We start from the raw sequence: 15,851 nt of genomic DNA, 5'->3' as shown, positions 1-15,851 counted from the left end.
CTCTGTCTCTCTCTCTCTCTCTCTCTCTCTCTCTCTCTCTGTTTCTCTCTCAAGAATAATCTAACAATCGAGCTAATATGTGAGAGAAATTGTTGTATATAGTAAAAATTTAATAGAAAGCAAGAAAAAACCCTTTTCCAAATTATACTTCTCTAAAAGCAGATTAATGAAAAAGTGTATGTTTATTGTATATACATATTATACTTTTTGTTCTTATTAATTACTTATACAAATATCTAAAGCATATTTGAGGAACCAATTACTTGACATTACTTGTGATGAAATATATAACGTAAAATATAAGATATAAAAGATAACATTAACAACAAAATTCTTCGTTTCTCCTATAGAAGGATGATAAATATTGAATGAATTATACTTTGATACTTTTCCGCATTAATAGAAAAAAAACGATTAAACACTGATTTTACTTGGTGATATTATTATTTTATCAATAAAAACAATCGATTACTTGATTGCTAAGCGCATGATTGCAATGCAAATAATCATAAAATGCTAGTGAAAAATTTAAATCTAATGCAAAAAAAAGTTAAAATTATTTTAAGTTTCTTGCGCATTTTTTTACGATCTTTGTAATTTTTAAGTGAATGTAAAATTGTTTAAATATTAGTTTATTGTATTGCATTGTATTACATTAAAGATTGTTTAAATAATTACACAATTACCGAAATTATTAAATTATAAGTTTTCACGTTTAGAAAGAGATAGTAAAGACGTACAGACGTAGGAGTACAAAAGAGAACTAACTCGATAATTGCCAAAATGATAGAAAGAGGACCGTGTATATTTATATACACAAAATGTTTATATACCGTGTGTATGTTTATATACGCTCCACAAGCCCTAGATGAAAATTTTTAAATGTGGAATTTATTTGAAAATTATCAGAAGTTTTTCGCGCTTTACGTTCTTCGTAATGGTTAAATGAATGTATTATTGTTTAAATATTAATTTATTGTACTCTGCGTACATTATATATTGTTTCAATAATCATAAAATTACCGAAATGATTAATTTATAAATTTTCATATTTAGAAAGAGAAAACTTCGATATTCACTCGTCGAAGTACGAAGAAATACTGATTTGGTAAAGATCAGAATTTGTCAAAGTTTTATTTAATATAACTTTTTATAATAATAGATTATAAAGCTTGATGAGAGAAAAAATATCTTTTCTATGACTTTTCTCTCTCTCTCTTTCTATATATATATGTGTGTGTGTAGAGTTAACCAATAACTGTCCTTACATTGCGTATATTTGTTCGTTGATTGGCTAGAATAATTTTGGCCAATGAACAAGCATGTACTCATGCAAATGGTGACTAGGATCGTTAAAGTGAAACCTTTCTTATAGTTTCATTTGAAATATTCAAAACGCTCGTATGCTTGATCGTTAGTTGCGTTTGACGCAATTAAAATATTTAATTTTTAAAAAATAGAGTTTATTAACCAATATTCGTACCTCTTATGACAGTAAGTAATTATTTGAAAATAATTCTAAAAAATGTGTAACCTTAAAATCTCTTATATATCATTTATGACATTGTATGATTTAATGAAATCCATTGACAATAATAATTTATTTCGTTTTTATTAAAATTTTATTTGAATTAATTTAGATTAGTTACATAATTTTTAATAATTATTTAGATGGAGCCTATGACTTTGGGATCACCTGTTAGTAGCCCAGTACAAAATCCATGTAGCCCTGGCGGTACCTCCATGTATCTTCCAAGTTTTCTTTTAGGAGATACAAATATTGTAAGTAATAATTTCTTTTATATAATTGTAACAATACTTTTAAATCCTTTTTATATAAATATAATATAATTTTCATTGATTAGCCTGTCAAAATAGGAGTAACGAGTCCTCAAGATAATAGTATGAGGCATTTGAATGCAACCAATTGTAGTATAATGTCGCCGGTCTCACAATATGGCACACCAGACTATCGTATTAATCGCCAGAAGGCTGTTTTTGGAAATGCTACTACGCCGAATACATCTCAAATAGGTGCAGAAAATCAAGCGGGTGGACCGCCGACTCGTGGATTGTTTGATGTTATAGAAACTTCGCCGGCTTTAACGACTCATAAAGTAACATCAAATCAAAACACACCAAATTTTTATCCAAATCAGTCAAAAATGTTAATGAATTCAATCAACAGTATGTTATTCCCAGATAGCCCATTGAATTTGAATGCTAACGAATCCCAAGGACTTTTACAATGGGTTACTGTCTTTGGTTTTCCTCCAAACGCTATTAATACAGTACTTTCTCATATTTCTAGCAAAGTTCGTATAATAGATAAACATCCACCGCCTTTGCCAATAAGCAATTGGATACATTTGAAATGTGCATCCGAACAAGAAACACAAAGAGCATTAGCATGTAATGGTAGTATAGTTTCTGGGTCAATTATGATCGGCGTAATACCGTGTACCGATGAAGCTGTTATTTTGAGCAATGATAAAGAAAATCGCTCCAAATTAAATGGAAGTATGAGATCCTTTGGTACTTCTAATAAAATTAATCAAAGTAAAGATCAGAGTACACCGCATACACCAATTAGAATAAAAAATGCAAGACCTCTTGCAGTTGGATATAGTCAACATTTAAATTCACAATCAGTACAATCACCAGAAAATGTTCCACAAAAATCTACTGGTTTAGTTTCCAAAGCAATGGAGTATATGTTTGGATGGTAATCAAAATGTTTATAATATCATAGTTATGTGAAGTTCAATTGCAATCTAATTTTTATAAAAAAAAATGTACATTAATCAAAATAAATACATTATTAAAAATATTTACTTAATTAGGGATAAATAAATATTTTATAATTCATGTTCTCTACTTATTAAATTTTTATACTTTTATTGCACTGTTTTGAAAATTTTAAAATAAACATTGAATAACTGCTGAATAATTTAAAAAAGTAAAAGTAATATTTATAACTTCTCAAAATGATTCTCTGTTGATATGGTACTGTCCAATCTTATTGTTATATTAAATATACATATAGTGTGAATAATAGTTAAATCTTATACTACAACATGATACATATATTTCTTAAATATTATGAAACATATGACAAAACTATTCGTTTATTTGTAAGATAGTGATGTATAATTTATGAATATGGTAATTTTGCACTTGTTTCTTACTTAGATATGGTATTCGAGTATATTTGTTAGGCTTATATTGAATTTATGATAAAAATGACGGATTTACGATGTATAATGAAATAATTCTAATGTATATAAAGAATTAATATACGCATTTTATTCTAAATATATTAATAGATATCGAGTTATTATTACATATGACATGTTATAAAATTTCAAATCTATTATAGAGTATGATGAAATTTTCTATCTTTTTTTTTTTTTATTTTTTACTTTTATTTTTTTATTTTTTTTTTTTTATTTAAAACAAAAAAGAAAATCGCTTAATTCAAAGAATTCTATAATTAAAAAATCTAATTTTTACGTAATAATAATATTAATTTATAATATTCATCCGCTATAGATACTAATAAATAAAATCTTATTATTTCATCGAAGTACCTATTTTCAATTTATTAGTATTATTTTGGACTTTCAATAGTTGCACTACCCAAGTCAGTCATTTTAGGATATTTTACTTTTTTCTTATCCAGCTCATCTTGCGCCCATAAAATCATTTTTAATAGATTATTTAATCTTGGACTGGTAGATTCTCTATGTTCCATTTTCAATATAGCAGCATTTAGTTCACTGGCAATCTACACAGTAAAATTGTAAGTATTTATTAATAGTAATAAAAAATTGCAACAAAAAAGTAAAACATTTTAATTAGACCATTACCTTTTGTCGATGAGTAGGATGAAGAAGATCGCTGAAAGGACTTTTATGTGGTTCATCAAAAGCCAACAAAGCCAAAGTACGTTCCAATTCGCATAATATATTATCATCTGACTCTCCAGCTTCGCTAAGTTGATCTTGAGCAAACTGTAATGCCTCTTCGATTCTCCCAGTACGAATTAATTCGATGAGATGTAATTGTTGCAGATGAAAATAAAGATATCTATCATTGTCTAATAATTCAGGATGCAATTGATTGACCAAATCCGTAGCTTCTTGAATACGACCATTTTGTATAGCATCTCTAATACGAATTCTATCATCCAATGAACTCAACTCTATTGTCGGGCCAACTCCAGATTCTTGTTGAAATTTTTCAGCTGCTTCTTTAAATCCTTCTAAAAAGACATAACATCTATTACAAAGAGATAGAATGTGATTAAAGGTAAATTATTCTTGGATAATAGAAAAAAAAAGTACCTGTTACAAGATAATTCATTATCAAATTATTCATGGAGACTCTCTGCATATGCGATCCTTCTTCAAGTTTAGCGACCCACTCGTCTTTAGATATACCATCCTGTTTCTCCGGAAAGCTCATTGTCCTTTGAAGAATATTCATTTAGAGAATAAACCGTTGAAGATTTGTTAGCCTTCTAATATCTTTACAATCTATTCACGTACATATGAATAAAATATAATGTCAGAATAGGTTATTGTATTCCTACAATTATATATACCGTTAATAATTTTGGATTATTCGAGAACACACTTTTCATTTCACTCCGCACGTAAATGATCGGAAAATTTATAAGAAAAAGAAAAAAAAACAAACAAACAAACAAATAAACAATCTCAATTGGCCTAATTTTTACTACGTTTATTTCATCTGAAAACTTTTATTTGGTCGACACGATCTATTTTTACAATGATTGATTATAATTTTGTTTTCTACAAAAGAAAATATAAAAAGTTTATACCACTTTGTAACAATCTTTTTCTCGAGTATGCTTAACTGTGTATACGTATATATGAAGTATTACCTGTCAACATGAAGTTAAAAACATTAGGCATTATATTCAACGTACGATATAAGTACAATAGAAAAGAATTATTTACGTTTCATGTAAATTTACGTTATCTTAATAACTCTTTGATCGGCCACCAGACGTCGTTGTTGAATGTAGTGTCTAATCATGGCCGATCCGTTGAGTTTGCTTCGACAATATAATGTTAACAAAAAAGAAATTATTGAACGGGAAAATCAGATTATTTTTGGTGAATTTTCTTGGCCAAAGAACGTAAAGACCAACTATTTAACATACGGGTAAGTTTTTCTAAGAAAATAATCCGACAAATATTTATATAAGCTACAGTCTGTCTGATTATCACCATTAAAGGATTAAATGTCGAATATCGTATAATACTATATAGAAATAAACACTGGATAGAAAAAGTACATCGTTAAATATAAGTATTAGAAAAATTGATGAAATCTTTATCTTTATATCTTATAATGCTATTTGTCAAATATTTAAACTTTTATATATTATCAGAATAATCCGATACAGCAATGTTTCATACAAAATACTATATAATTTAAACTATATTTTAAAGTATTTAATTTTAGCAAAATATTCACTATATGTATATATTTATAGATCCGGTAAAGAAGGAACGGCAAAAGAATATTATACTCTAGAGTGCCTCTTATTCTTATTAAAACATGTACAACTTACGCATCCTGTATATGTACGACAAGCTGCTGCAGAAAAGGTTCCTGTCGTACGTCGTCCAGATAGAAAGGATCTTTTGGCCTATCTCAATGGAGAAACTGCCACATCAGCCGCCATAGATAAGTCAGCTCCATTGGAGATTCCGACTCAAGTAAAACGTACAGCAGAAGATAGTCTGGAGAGTGGATCTTCTAAGAAACCTCGTTTTGAAGAAACTCATGTTCAAAAAGTTAAGGAACAACTTGCGGCAAGACTCGATGCTCCTAAAGAAGCATCGGTCACAGTTGACAATATCAAGTCTCTTTCAGAGGCTATGTCAGTTGAAAAGATTGCTGCTATTAAGGCTAAACGATTGGCTAAGAAACGTACCACCATCAAAGAAAATGACGATATTGGTATGGGCTCGGATTTACGTGTTATTCTTGATATGGATGTAGACGATACAAAGGATATAGTTTCGAGAGAAAGACAATGGCGAACACGTGCAACAATTTTACAAAGTAGCGGTAAAATATTTGCAAAGAATATATTTGCGATTCTCCAAAGTATTAAAGCTCGCGAAGAAGGAAGACAAAAGGGTCCTGCTGTTCCTACCCCAATGGTTACTCCACGTTCTACTCCTATGAGACCGTTACCACAACCGGCTGTTTATAATAGATATGATCAGGAAAGATTTATTAGACAAAAAGAAGAAACAGAAGGATTTAAAATTGATACTATGGGCACTTATCATGGAATGACCCTAAAATCTGTAACAGAGGGTACTAATCCAGCAGTAAGAAAACCACAAACCAATCCATCCACGACTCCAACTTCTGGGTTATTACCAACATCTGCTGCTAAACTTACACCTCAACAGGCGGCACAAAATAAAAGACCTAGTAGAACTCCTATTATCATTATTCCTAGTGCAAATACTTCTTTGATTACAATGTATAACGCCAAGGATATTTTACAAGATCTGAAATACGTGAGTAATGAAGATAAAAGAACTCAAGGTTGTAAACGAGAAAATGAAGTTCTTTTACAACGTCGCAAAGAAGGTGGTTTGACAGTTCCATATCGCATCGTTGATAATCCACAAAAATTAACGAATGCAGATTGGGAAAGGGTTGTAGCAGTATTTGTTATGGGACCAGCATGGCAATTTAAAGGTTGGCCTTTCGATGGTAATCCGGTTGAGATATTCTCTAAAAGTATGCATCATTGATTATTTTATTTAAAAAGACAAATTTTTGCAATATTTTATTTTTATATAATTAACAAAATAATTGTTTTTTTGCAGTTTGTGCATTTCATTTAAAATACGATGAAATGAGACTGGATGCAAATGTTGCACGTTGGGCTGTTACAGTAATTGAATTAAGCAGGACAAAAAGGCATTTGGATAGAGCTGCATTGATGATATTTTGGGAACACTTGGATAAGTAAATATTTTCTTTGTCTGATTTTTTCATGTAGTCATGTAATCTATTAAACTAAATTTATGAATTATATTATTACAGGCACATGATCAAAAATAAGCCTCATTTACGATTTTAAATCGATATGACTGCTAACGAAATAGTTGTCAATGATAGACTACTATTATAAAATTCGCATTTTGGGTACTTTTCGTAAACGCAAATTGTATATAGAATATAAAAAATAAAAGATCGTTGTATATATATTTGCAAGATAGTATAGCATATTCTCTTTCAAAACAAAAATTATGTATATTAGATTTCGAGTCTGCAAATTTCTTTATTGCTTCGACAAAGAGAACACTTGCCTTTTATGGGTATAAAATTTTTAAACATATCCAAAAGAATGAGTATTATTATTAATACATATAGTGAACATAATATACAAAGACAATTGTACATACTGCCTTTTCAAATGATTTGGCAGATTAGTACGAGATATTGATTTTTTTTTCATTTAATGTGTATGTTTGTATGTGTGTGTGTGTGTGCGTGCGTGCGTGCGTGCACGCATACATATACATATATATACACACACACATAAAACATACAAAATGAATTATCATAGGTTCGTGATACTAATATAAACGCATGTGCCTATCGTTAAGTAATACGTTTTAAGGAAAGCAGACTATATATACGCCTATACGTATATAAATGAAATATGTAATATGGTTTAATGTAAAATGTTTGGTGTAATAACATACACAAACCAAAAGTGTTATTCAACAGTGTTACGGTGAAAAAGAAGTTTATTAAAAAGCCAAATAAATAAAATCTTGTATATGTCATGTAATGCATTTGAAAGCTACATATTCGTTAGAATTATCCTATTAATTTCTCTATTCGATTTTTATTGATCGTAAAAACAAAAAAAAAGATTTCCTATACATATATATACACACATACATATAAAAGGATTTATGTTTCTTATCACCCCAGTGTCAAGTTTCAACGTGTATTTAGTAATTCGAAGCACGATGGATCACGAATTCCCAAGGGGCAGAGGGATCACTGTATTTTCTGTTCCTAAAAGTGAAGCCAAAGTAAATCCCTTCGGGGCATCGACTCTCGTGTTCAACCGATGCCGATTCTGTTTATATAGAAAATCGAATCTTTCTAACTCGGTTACGGAATCCCTATTACTTGGTAGAATCCATTGGTTTTTCTCACGGAAACTGATAATAATATAGTACGGTTTAAGAGTACATATTCCTTTTAGAAAAAAAGAAAAGAATTTTTCAAACAACTAACTAAATTACATTATACAACAACGAAAAGTATTTAATGAAAATGTGTGTAACGACGAAGTGTTATGACCAGTAAAAAAAAAAAAAGAAATTCGATGGTCATCGGTTTGATCAATCTGTATTTTATTTTACGCTTCACGATCAAAGGTCAATCGTTGAAGTGTATCGTAATAAATGATGCATGCTTTACTACGCTCGAATTGACTTAACTGTTGCGTTGAACTTTGAAGACGAACCTTTCCTATAGAGAAGAAATTACCTTATCGGTTCGTAAGATTCGTTAAACCCTATATGATATATATATATATATATATATATATATATATATATATATGTGTGTGTGTGTGTGTGTGTGTGTGTGTGTGTGTGTGTGTGTGTGTGTAAGTATGTATTTCATGCACAACGAACTGAGAACATTAAAGATTTGTATAGCTCGTTATATACAGGTGTGTGACATTTAATACGATCTCGAGCGGAAAGATAAAAAGAATGATTTTTTTCTCTTTTTTTTTTTAATAACGATTACGAAATAAGTTTATGTGCAACTAAAAATAAGCTGATTTATTTATTTTCCTTATTTTTTTTTCTTTTTTTTTCTTTTTTTATTTTACAAGAAAGAAATCAAATGTTTACAAGGGGGAGATAGAGAGAGAGCGAAAGAGAGAGAGAGTACTACACATATATTACGTTATTAAAAAATACGTTACAAAGATAAAAGTTCTTTGTATTAAATTTAAAGAATTTCTTAGTTCATTTGTTAAATTTTAGAACGTAGATATAGAAGAGAGTTGCCAAATTAGTGACGGTCAATTTCTTTTTTTTTTTTTTTTTCTTTTTTTTCTTTTTGATATAAAAATCGATAGGCATATATTAAAAATTTAACATATCAGATATCTTTAAAAAATCGACTGACAATCTTTGATATTAATTTTCATAAAAATTCGTAAAAAATAAATGAATATAACTAAAAATATTTTAAAGTATGATAAAATTTTGGCAGTTCTCTTCCATCGTAATTAATAACGTTAGGATCGAGAAACGAATCAGAGTATATTATAGGAGCACTGAGTGCAATTTGGTAGGACACAAGGAATACCAGGAAATACAGGTGGTAAATGTAAAGTAGCTGATCTAGGTGGTGCGAGCTGATCGGCAAGATGATCGGCAAGACGATCGGTAACTTGAGCATAAACACGATCTCTAAGTTGTTGTTGCATGCTGGAAGCAAAGTAATCGTTGTATCGAACGGTTAGGGCAACGGTTTCTCGATCATAAGAGATTGGTAGAGTCGAGGGATCTGATGAGTCGGAATGATGTATGATCGATGTGGGATAAGTTGTTGGTCCAGTGTTTGGACTGATATTTTTGGAAAGATGTTCAGGTAGGACGTTGAGAAGTCGATAAGCATCTTCAAGATAAAGATTTCTAGTAAAATTCGAGGAAGTCGGAGAGAAGTGATTATTGGTCGATAGATCTATATCATTTGTCGGTCTTTCTCGATCCAATGTAACTTGCGTTTGAGGTGGTCTAAAGGCGGAGGTTGGAACCTCGGCACTGGACATAGAACCAATCCCAAAACTTTCACTAGCAAAATATTCGATTGCCTTTAATAGATCTTGGCCACATCGTTGGAGAACCAGTTGTAAGACTGATAATTTAGTTCTAGGAAAGAGACGAGCCAAAGTCTCGATTGATCTTCGGGATACCGAAACTTCTTTATCCATCGATCCGTTTATTACTCCTTTCATCGATCTCGTTCCCTCGTCAGTCGAATTCTGAAGAAGAAAATATCTTCTTCCTGGTATATGATAGCGATAGAACCAGGGCTTCCCAAATTTTTATGGGCCGTGAGCCACTTTCGAATACGATCATTTTTTGCGATCGACTCCTGTCTTTAATGAATTTTCCTAACGAATATATTACAATACTCTCATATTTTAATATTTTAACGCAAATCACCAATTGGTCGCGACCCACACTTTGGGAATCTCTGTGATAAAAAATATGCCTGATCCAGTCTTTCTCATCTCTATTAAAACTTACCCTCTTCGTTGAATCATCCAATGGAGAATCGACTTTTCGAGGACTCATATCCTTATCCTTTTCTTCTTCTTGACTAGATATTCCTTTCGGTTCGGTCACAGCCATTCCAAATATTTTCCCTGCTGGAAGTCGGTTGAGTTTTTCACCTGTAGCTACTTTCGCCATCCTCAAGGCTATTGCATCTTCGGCAGCTTGTTGTCTCTTCAAAGCGACCTTATATTCGATACATTTTAATAGTAACTTTTATTTTCTCATTCTCTTTTTCTTTCTTTTCGTTTTCTCTCTTTTTTATTTTTTCTTTTTTCCTTTAGTTAAAACAACTTTCGGAAATATCGAATCGAGTTCGCAAGCTAATTCATTTTCTTTTCTTTATAAACTGATTCATCGTTTACTCGATACTCTACATATGTATGTCTTTTATTATTAGCATTCAACGTACTAATGTGTCTACACACGTATGGACGCATTTGGCACGCGTTATTTCAAGCTGGACCACCCACTAGATTCTTTTTTCGTCTTTTACAGAGATATCTACGTTATCGACGTCTATTAGATCAATTTTCGATTAATTCGATCCTAATGATTATCTTTGGTTTATTAATGCGAATCTATTATACTATTAGATATATAAAATAAAGAATGTTTTTCTCATTTTTTCGAGTAGTTTCTTTTTAAAATACATTTTCGCATCCCTTCGTGTATATTTCATTACAGATTCACAGCTATCACTATTACTTTTACATAGTTACGAGAGTTTATCTCGAGAAGATCGAACGCTTTGATATATGTAGGTGTATATATATATATATATATATACACATACACACACATATACACACTTATGTAGTAGGGACAGGATCGAGTGTCATAATGCCTATGCAAACAGAAATGAAATGCTACACCGCGGGTTAATGGATTTCATTTTCATCTTTCTCTTTTCTTTCTTTCTTTTTTTTTATATGACGTTAAAAGACAGACCAAACAAGAAAATAACAATGTTTCTTCATTGTCATGCACAAACACTAAAGATAATAATAATAATATAATAATAATAATCATAATAATGATAATATCGATAATATAAAAATTACCTGCGCAGCCATAACTCGTTGACGTTCAGCTATGAGGGAACATTTTGGACAGAGACATTCCCTATAACGACATTCTCGTTTGTGTCCTCTTAACCACGATATTAAACCATGATTTCTACAACGCGCACATTTTGGTCTTCTTTGCTTACTTTGTTCCTCATTAGCCTCATTTGTCGATTTGTTTTTACTCTTCGTACGCAGCATCGATATAAATCGTTTGTTTTGAAAATCAGTCTTTTATATTATTTGACTCTTCACATGGAACGGACACAACATTTAGTAATATCTTTTACACACGTGTTTCATTTTGTTATATTAAAAAAATCGTCACTGTTGATTATATAGCAAAAGAACGAAGAAAGAAAAAAAAACTATAATACAAAGCGTTAGATATAATATTTTAGATATGAAAATGTTTGTAAAAATATCCACGTGATTCGTCGATGAAGAAAATTTAAATAGGCAAAAAAAAAAATGCTTTTCCAATGATCAATGATCTCGTACAATCGTTAATCACAGACTGAAGAACTTTCTCAGTGGATAAGAAGGAAGAAGATCTCCAAGCTAATCTCCGGGATTTAGTTTCTTCCGCAAGAAACAGACGATTGGCTAAGAGGGATGTACAGGGTGTCGACTTGGGTGCGATTCCAGCATCCCTTAAAGTAAGAAGGGGATATAGGGGGAGGGTAAAAAGACAAACATCAGCCGGACCAGCCTTTCTTCCCGATTGGTCCCGTTTTGTTTACTTTACTTGCCACTCCCACCGATCGGGAACTTAGTCGAGTATATGTACTCGACTTTCAAGTATGTGTTATTATCGTTCGTCCTGCGAAGAACAGGAAGTGAGTCTCGATCTATAGTAGTACATATATGTATATACAGGTATATAAAAGAGATCTTTTACTTATTCGTAACACGTACGTTATATACATACGTATAATAATCGATAAGACGTTAAACACATCAACATAAGATTTTAATATGAACTTTTATCCATTGAGAAAAGCATATTATATATAATTCATGAGCCGATTGAAACTTGTTGCTTCGTAAGTATGAGAATGCTTCTAGAAGGAGTACTAAATCTAGAAAATATAGATATGTATAATGTTTACACGCGATCTATACTCATATATCGAGTCGGTGATTATGATAATGATCAAAGTTATTTGAGATATTACACAAAACAAATACATATATTCCTTTGTATAATATAATCTACTCTATCCTAGTTGATTTTTTAAGATTAACTTTTAAATCGAAATGGATAAAAAGGAAAGAAAAGAAGGGGTATGCTAACAAATACAAAACGAAATCTTACTGCCAAGAATCAAGATCATTTAATTCGCATTTCACCTTGTTTTTCTTTTTCTTTTTTCTTTTCTTTTTCTTTTTTTTTTCACGAATACAGAATTCGTAGCTGGGTTTTGAACGAGATTCGATTGGAATAATAGAATGAATGAACCATCGCAAATATTAAACCGGTCACATTCGAGCGTATTCGCGTCGCACTTATTTATAGATTATATTAAACATTCTTGTGCCGTACTAAGTGCATTCTCACGAGTCTATAGACGCAACCATGATATGTAATTCCTTCGTTAGATCCATCCGAGCACTTTACAAACAATCGAAAAAGATCGAAAGTCATATTTATGCGAAACTTTCGTATCTTCTCGCCATTTTGTTTTCTTTTTTCTTTTTTCTTTTTTGTCTTTCCATCTCTCTCCCTCTCTCTCTCTCTCTCTCTCTCTCTCTCTCTCTCTCAAGCGCACACGCACACGCACACGCACTATTATTCGATACTATACTATCTTAAGAGGTTCGCATAAATATTCGTTACTTTAATCTCTCCTTTTTTATAGATTTATAGATAGATCTTTCAGGAAGCAATTCGTAATAATCATCGTTTTTATATCTATGTATTTATGTACAATGAGTCATAGAAATATTTAAGAAAAAGAACTTTGAAATTTTTTGTTAAAAAATTTGAAAATTGTTTATAATAATCATTAAGAAATTAGTGTGTACGAAATATGTTTATAAGAATTTGAATTTAAAAAAAATGGTTTCATGTCGTAGCATGTTATTGTATGCTTCTATTGGATATGTAAACATCAAAATCGACCGATCGTAGAGCGAGTTACGTTTATTCAAAGATTAATATCGTAATAAAATGATGAGTTTTACGATATATATATATATATATATATATATATATATATATATATATATATATATATATATGAAGTAACAATTTTATAAATCTTTATACAAATGTAATTCGCTTCAAGATTGATGAATTTTGATGATAGATCTGAACAATCAAATGTAAAAAATGTATATATATATATATATATTAGTGTTTTTTGTTTTTTTTTTTTTATAAAAGTACTTGATAAAAAATTGAAAAAATTCTCGTTTAGTATTTTTTATTCATGCTACGACGAAAAACCATCTTCCTTTTTATTTTTTTCCTTTTCTTTTTTTTTCTTTTTTTTTTCTTTTTTCTTTTTTTTTCTTTTTTTTTTAATTATTCATACATATTTTTTATATACACAACACTAATTTTTTTTTGTTTATTTATCTATTTTAAAATTCAAAGTACTTGCCCTATAATAACAAAAAATTCTCATCGGAATTAAAAAAAAAATATTGAAATATTTCTCTAACTCGTTGTATTGTTTCAATGTGAGCCAACGAAGATACGGATCGAGAGAGGGCTTACTTTATGTAAATCGATCGTTTACTTAACGGCAAAGAGCTTAAGATCTAAAAAAATGTTATCAATGAATTGATACGAAAGTGGCACGAACGACCATATTATTTTGTTATTATTGTTATTATTGTTGTTTTATCGTTCGGAAAAGATCGTTTTTCGAAGGCAACAAATTACATTTCTTTTGTCGAATAATTATAATACATATTTTGCACTCGCGTATTGTCAAAAATGTCGATCTTCACATAACACGATCGAGCAAGACGATTATGTTTATTTTCGATTTTCGTAGATATGGTCAAACGATATGGTCCATACGTGTGTAATTTGTACTGAGTTTATAATGTTCACTTTTCAAAATTCATGTGTTCATCCTTAATTAAAGAACTTCGAAAAACGACCGTACCGAATTTTTATTTACTTATTTTTTTTTCTTTTTTTATTTATTTATTTATTTTTTATTTATGTGTATTTGGAATCGGTTACAGGTACATACATGTATCTTGAAATAATGTGACATTGGGCTTGTTATAAAGACGAATAAAAAATAACAGTACAATATTAACATTCGTACAAATAGCGTCAATCGGATAAAAATCATTGTAGATGTTTCATTTATTTATTTATGTATTTTTTTTTGTGTGTATCTCTTGGTCGTAAGTGCCTGTCCTTTTTGTTTATCTTGTTTTCCCTTTCTTTTCATCTATTTCCTTTCTATTTCTCTTTTATATATGTATATATATATTTTTTTTTGTTAATAGCATACTATATATATATGTTATGTAGAAGCGGTATAATGAAAATTCTTTCTATTTTTTCGATGTGCTCGAACGAATGATAAGAATGTTGAAAGAGTATGAATTCGTTCATACACTCGACGGAAGCAGAACGCGCGTATTATGTAGTTTTCCGTATTTCGATCTCTCTCATCCGAATGATGATAATAATAATAATAATAGGAATAATCATTGGTTTTTTTTTCAGGATTGATAAAGGTTACGTTGGATTTTTGATAATAGTTGTATTCCTTTTTTTTTTCTTGCGAAAATGTGTCTCTTCGATACTTGCTTTCTTTCACGAAGGCAGTTCGAACTTATGCACATATTTTTCTTATCATTAAATTAATTAACTATAATAATATAAACGGATGAATAATAACGATCGTTAAATAATTAAGTTACAAGATTTGGTTTCATTCGTTTATATAAAAAAAGTTTCACCGAATTTATGAAAATAAAAAGGTGAACGTTCAAGAAAGAAAAGAAAAAACATTCGAAATAGATGATCGAATAAATAATAAGTATATGATTACAATGTTATATCAAATATAAAAATTAATTTTAATTTCATTAAAATTAATTGAATTAATTAATTTTAAAGGTGATAAATATACAAATAATAAATCTGGACTGCCTTCACGTTACATTTTTCCACATAAAATTCGTCTCTCTCTCTCTCTCTCTCTCTCTCTCTCTCTCTCTCTCTCTCTCTCTCTCTCTCTCTCTCTCTCTCTCTCTCTCTCTCTCTCTCTCTCTGCTTTCATACCAATTGGCCCCGAAATATCAAAGGACACGATTGTCCTATTCTCTTTCTCTCTCTCCTATACTTTTTTAATCTTTTTCTCATATTTTTTTTTTCCACGCTACTGCGACGTTTTTTTCGATATTGTAACCTCTTCTTCTC

At 30.2% G+C, this 15,851-nt stretch overlaps 4 protein-coding genes and 1 long non-coding RNA gene across 11 annotated transcripts; 2 read left to right on the top strand and 3 right to left on the bottom strand.

Moving 5' to 3' along the window:
* Positions 1-3: 3 nt before the first annotated feature.
* On the bottom strand, positions 4-1,198 carry LOC124430186. The gene is made up of 2 exons (XR_006943681.1): positions 687-1,198; positions 4-152 (listed from the first exon to the last, which is right to left on the bottom strand). It is a non-coding gene; the product is annotated as an uncharacterized LOC124430186 (long non-coding RNA).
* Positions 1,199-1,336: 138 nt separating this feature from the next.
* Positions 1,337-2,828, top strand: LOC124430183 (nucleoporin Nup35). Its single transcript, XM_046976399.1, has 3 exons — positions 1,337-1,494; positions 1,672-1,782; positions 1,866-2,828. Exons 1-3 carry the CDS (start codon positions 1,489-1,491, stop codon positions 2,727-2,729), a joined length of 981 nt encoding a protein of 326 aa, XP_046832355.1. The 5' UTR covers positions 1,337-1,488; the 3' UTR covers positions 2,730-2,828.
* A 664-nt stretch (positions 2,829-3,492) lies between these two features.
* Positions 3,493-4,909, bottom strand: LOC124430185 (glucose-induced degradation protein 8 homolog). 7 transcript variants are annotated; one of them, XM_046976405.1, is made up of 5 exons: positions 4,847-4,869; positions 4,551-4,590; positions 4,347-4,471; positions 3,870-4,264; positions 3,493-3,787 (listed from the first exon to the last, which is right to left on the bottom strand). In XM_046976405.1, coding segments are annotated over exons 2-5 (699 nt in total). In that variant the 5' UTR covers positions 4,553-4,590; positions 4,847-4,869; the 3' UTR covers positions 3,493-3,610. The 7 variants fall into 7 exon arrangements, with proteins under 7 accessions (XP_046832361.1, XP_046832363.1, XP_046832360.1 ...); XM_046976407.1 differs by lacking the exon at positions 4,551-4,590 and having other exon boundaries at positions 4,847-4,909; XM_046976404.1 differs by having other exon boundaries at positions 4,551-4,903.
* Positions 4,910-4,994: 85 nt separating this feature from the next.
* LOC124430179 (parafibromin) lies at positions 4,995-7,856 on the top strand. Its single transcript, XM_046976392.1, has 4 exons — positions 4,995-5,193; positions 5,528-6,798; positions 6,888-7,029; positions 7,108-7,856. The coding sequence occupies exons 1-4, from the start codon at positions 5,063-5,065 to the stop codon at positions 7,142-7,144; spliced, it is 1,581 nt and encodes a 526-aa protein (XP_046832348.1). The 5' UTR covers positions 4,995-5,062; the 3' UTR covers positions 7,145-7,856.
* On the bottom strand, positions 7,403-13,899 carry LOC124430182 (doublesex- and mab-3-related transcription factor A2-like). Its single transcript, XM_046976396.1, has 3 exons — positions 11,450-13,899; positions 10,359-10,571; positions 7,403-10,090 (listed from the first exon to the last, which is right to left on the bottom strand). The coding sequence occupies exons 1-3, from the start codon at positions 11,651-11,653 to the stop codon at positions 9,359-9,361; spliced, it is 1,149 nt and encodes a 382-aa protein (XP_046832352.1). The 5' UTR covers positions 11,654-13,899; the 3' UTR covers positions 7,403-9,358.
* Positions 13,900-15,851: the final 1,952 nt, after the last annotated feature.

The sequence above is a fragment of the Vespa crabro genome, chromosome 17, assembly GCF_910589235.1.
Source record: "Vespa crabro chromosome 17, iyVesCrab1.2, whole genome shotgun sequence".
In the NCBI taxonomy this organism is placed as follows: domain Eukaryota; kingdom Metazoa; phylum Arthropoda; class Insecta; order Hymenoptera; family Vespidae; genus Vespa; species Vespa crabro.
This window is presented reverse-complemented; position numbering and strand designations above follow the sequence as displayed.

What these genes read in the sequence shown, in the direction of transcription:
- LOC124430183 (XM_046976399.1), top strand. An exon ending in TTTTAGGAGATACAAATATT is followed by an intron (nt 1,783 to 1,865) that starts GTAAGTAATAAT and finishes TTCATTGATTAG; the next exon opens with CCTGTCAAAATAGGAGTAAC.
- LOC124430185 (XM_046976401.1), bottom strand. Translation starts at nt 4,488, where the DNA reads ATGAATATTCTTCAAAGGACAATGAGCTTTCCGGAGAAACAGGATGGT. An exon ending in AATGAATTATCTTGTAACAG is followed by an intron (nt 4,265 to 4,346) that starts GTACTTTTTTTT and finishes ATGTCTTTTTAG; the next exon opens with AAGGATTTAAAGAAGCAGCT. An exon ending in ATCCTACTCATCGACAAAAG is followed by an intron (nt 3,788 to 3,869) that starts GTAATGGTCTAA and finishes TTTACTGTGTAG; the next exon opens with ATTGCCAGTGAACTAAATGC.
- LOC124430179 (XM_046976392.1), top strand. Translation starts at nt 5,063, where the DNA reads ATGGCCGATCCGTTGAGTTTGCTTCGACAATATAATGTTAACAAAAAA. An exon ending in GGTTGAGATATTCTCTAAAA is followed by an intron (nt 6,799 to 6,887) that starts GTATGCATCATT and finishes GTTTTTTTGCAG; the next exon opens with TTTGTGCATTTCATTTAAAA. An exon ending in TTTTGGGAACACTTGGATAA is followed by an intron (nt 7,030 to 7,107) that starts GTAAATATTTTC and finishes ATATTATTACAG; the next exon opens with GCACATGATCAAAAATAAGC.
- LOC124430182 (XM_046976396.1), bottom strand. Translation starts at nt 11,653, where the DNA reads ATGCTGCGTACGAAGAGTAAAAACAAATCGACAAATGAGGCTAATGAG. An exon ending in AACGAGTTATGGCTGCGCAG is followed by an intron (nt 10,572 to 11,449) that starts GTAATTTTTATA and finishes ATCGAATATAAG; the next exon opens with GTCGCTTTGAAGAGACAACA. An exon ending in TGGATGATTCAACGAAGAGG is followed by an intron (nt 10,091 to 10,358) that starts GTAAGTTTTAAT and finishes TTTCTTCTTCAG; the next exon opens with AATTCGACTGACGAGGGAAC.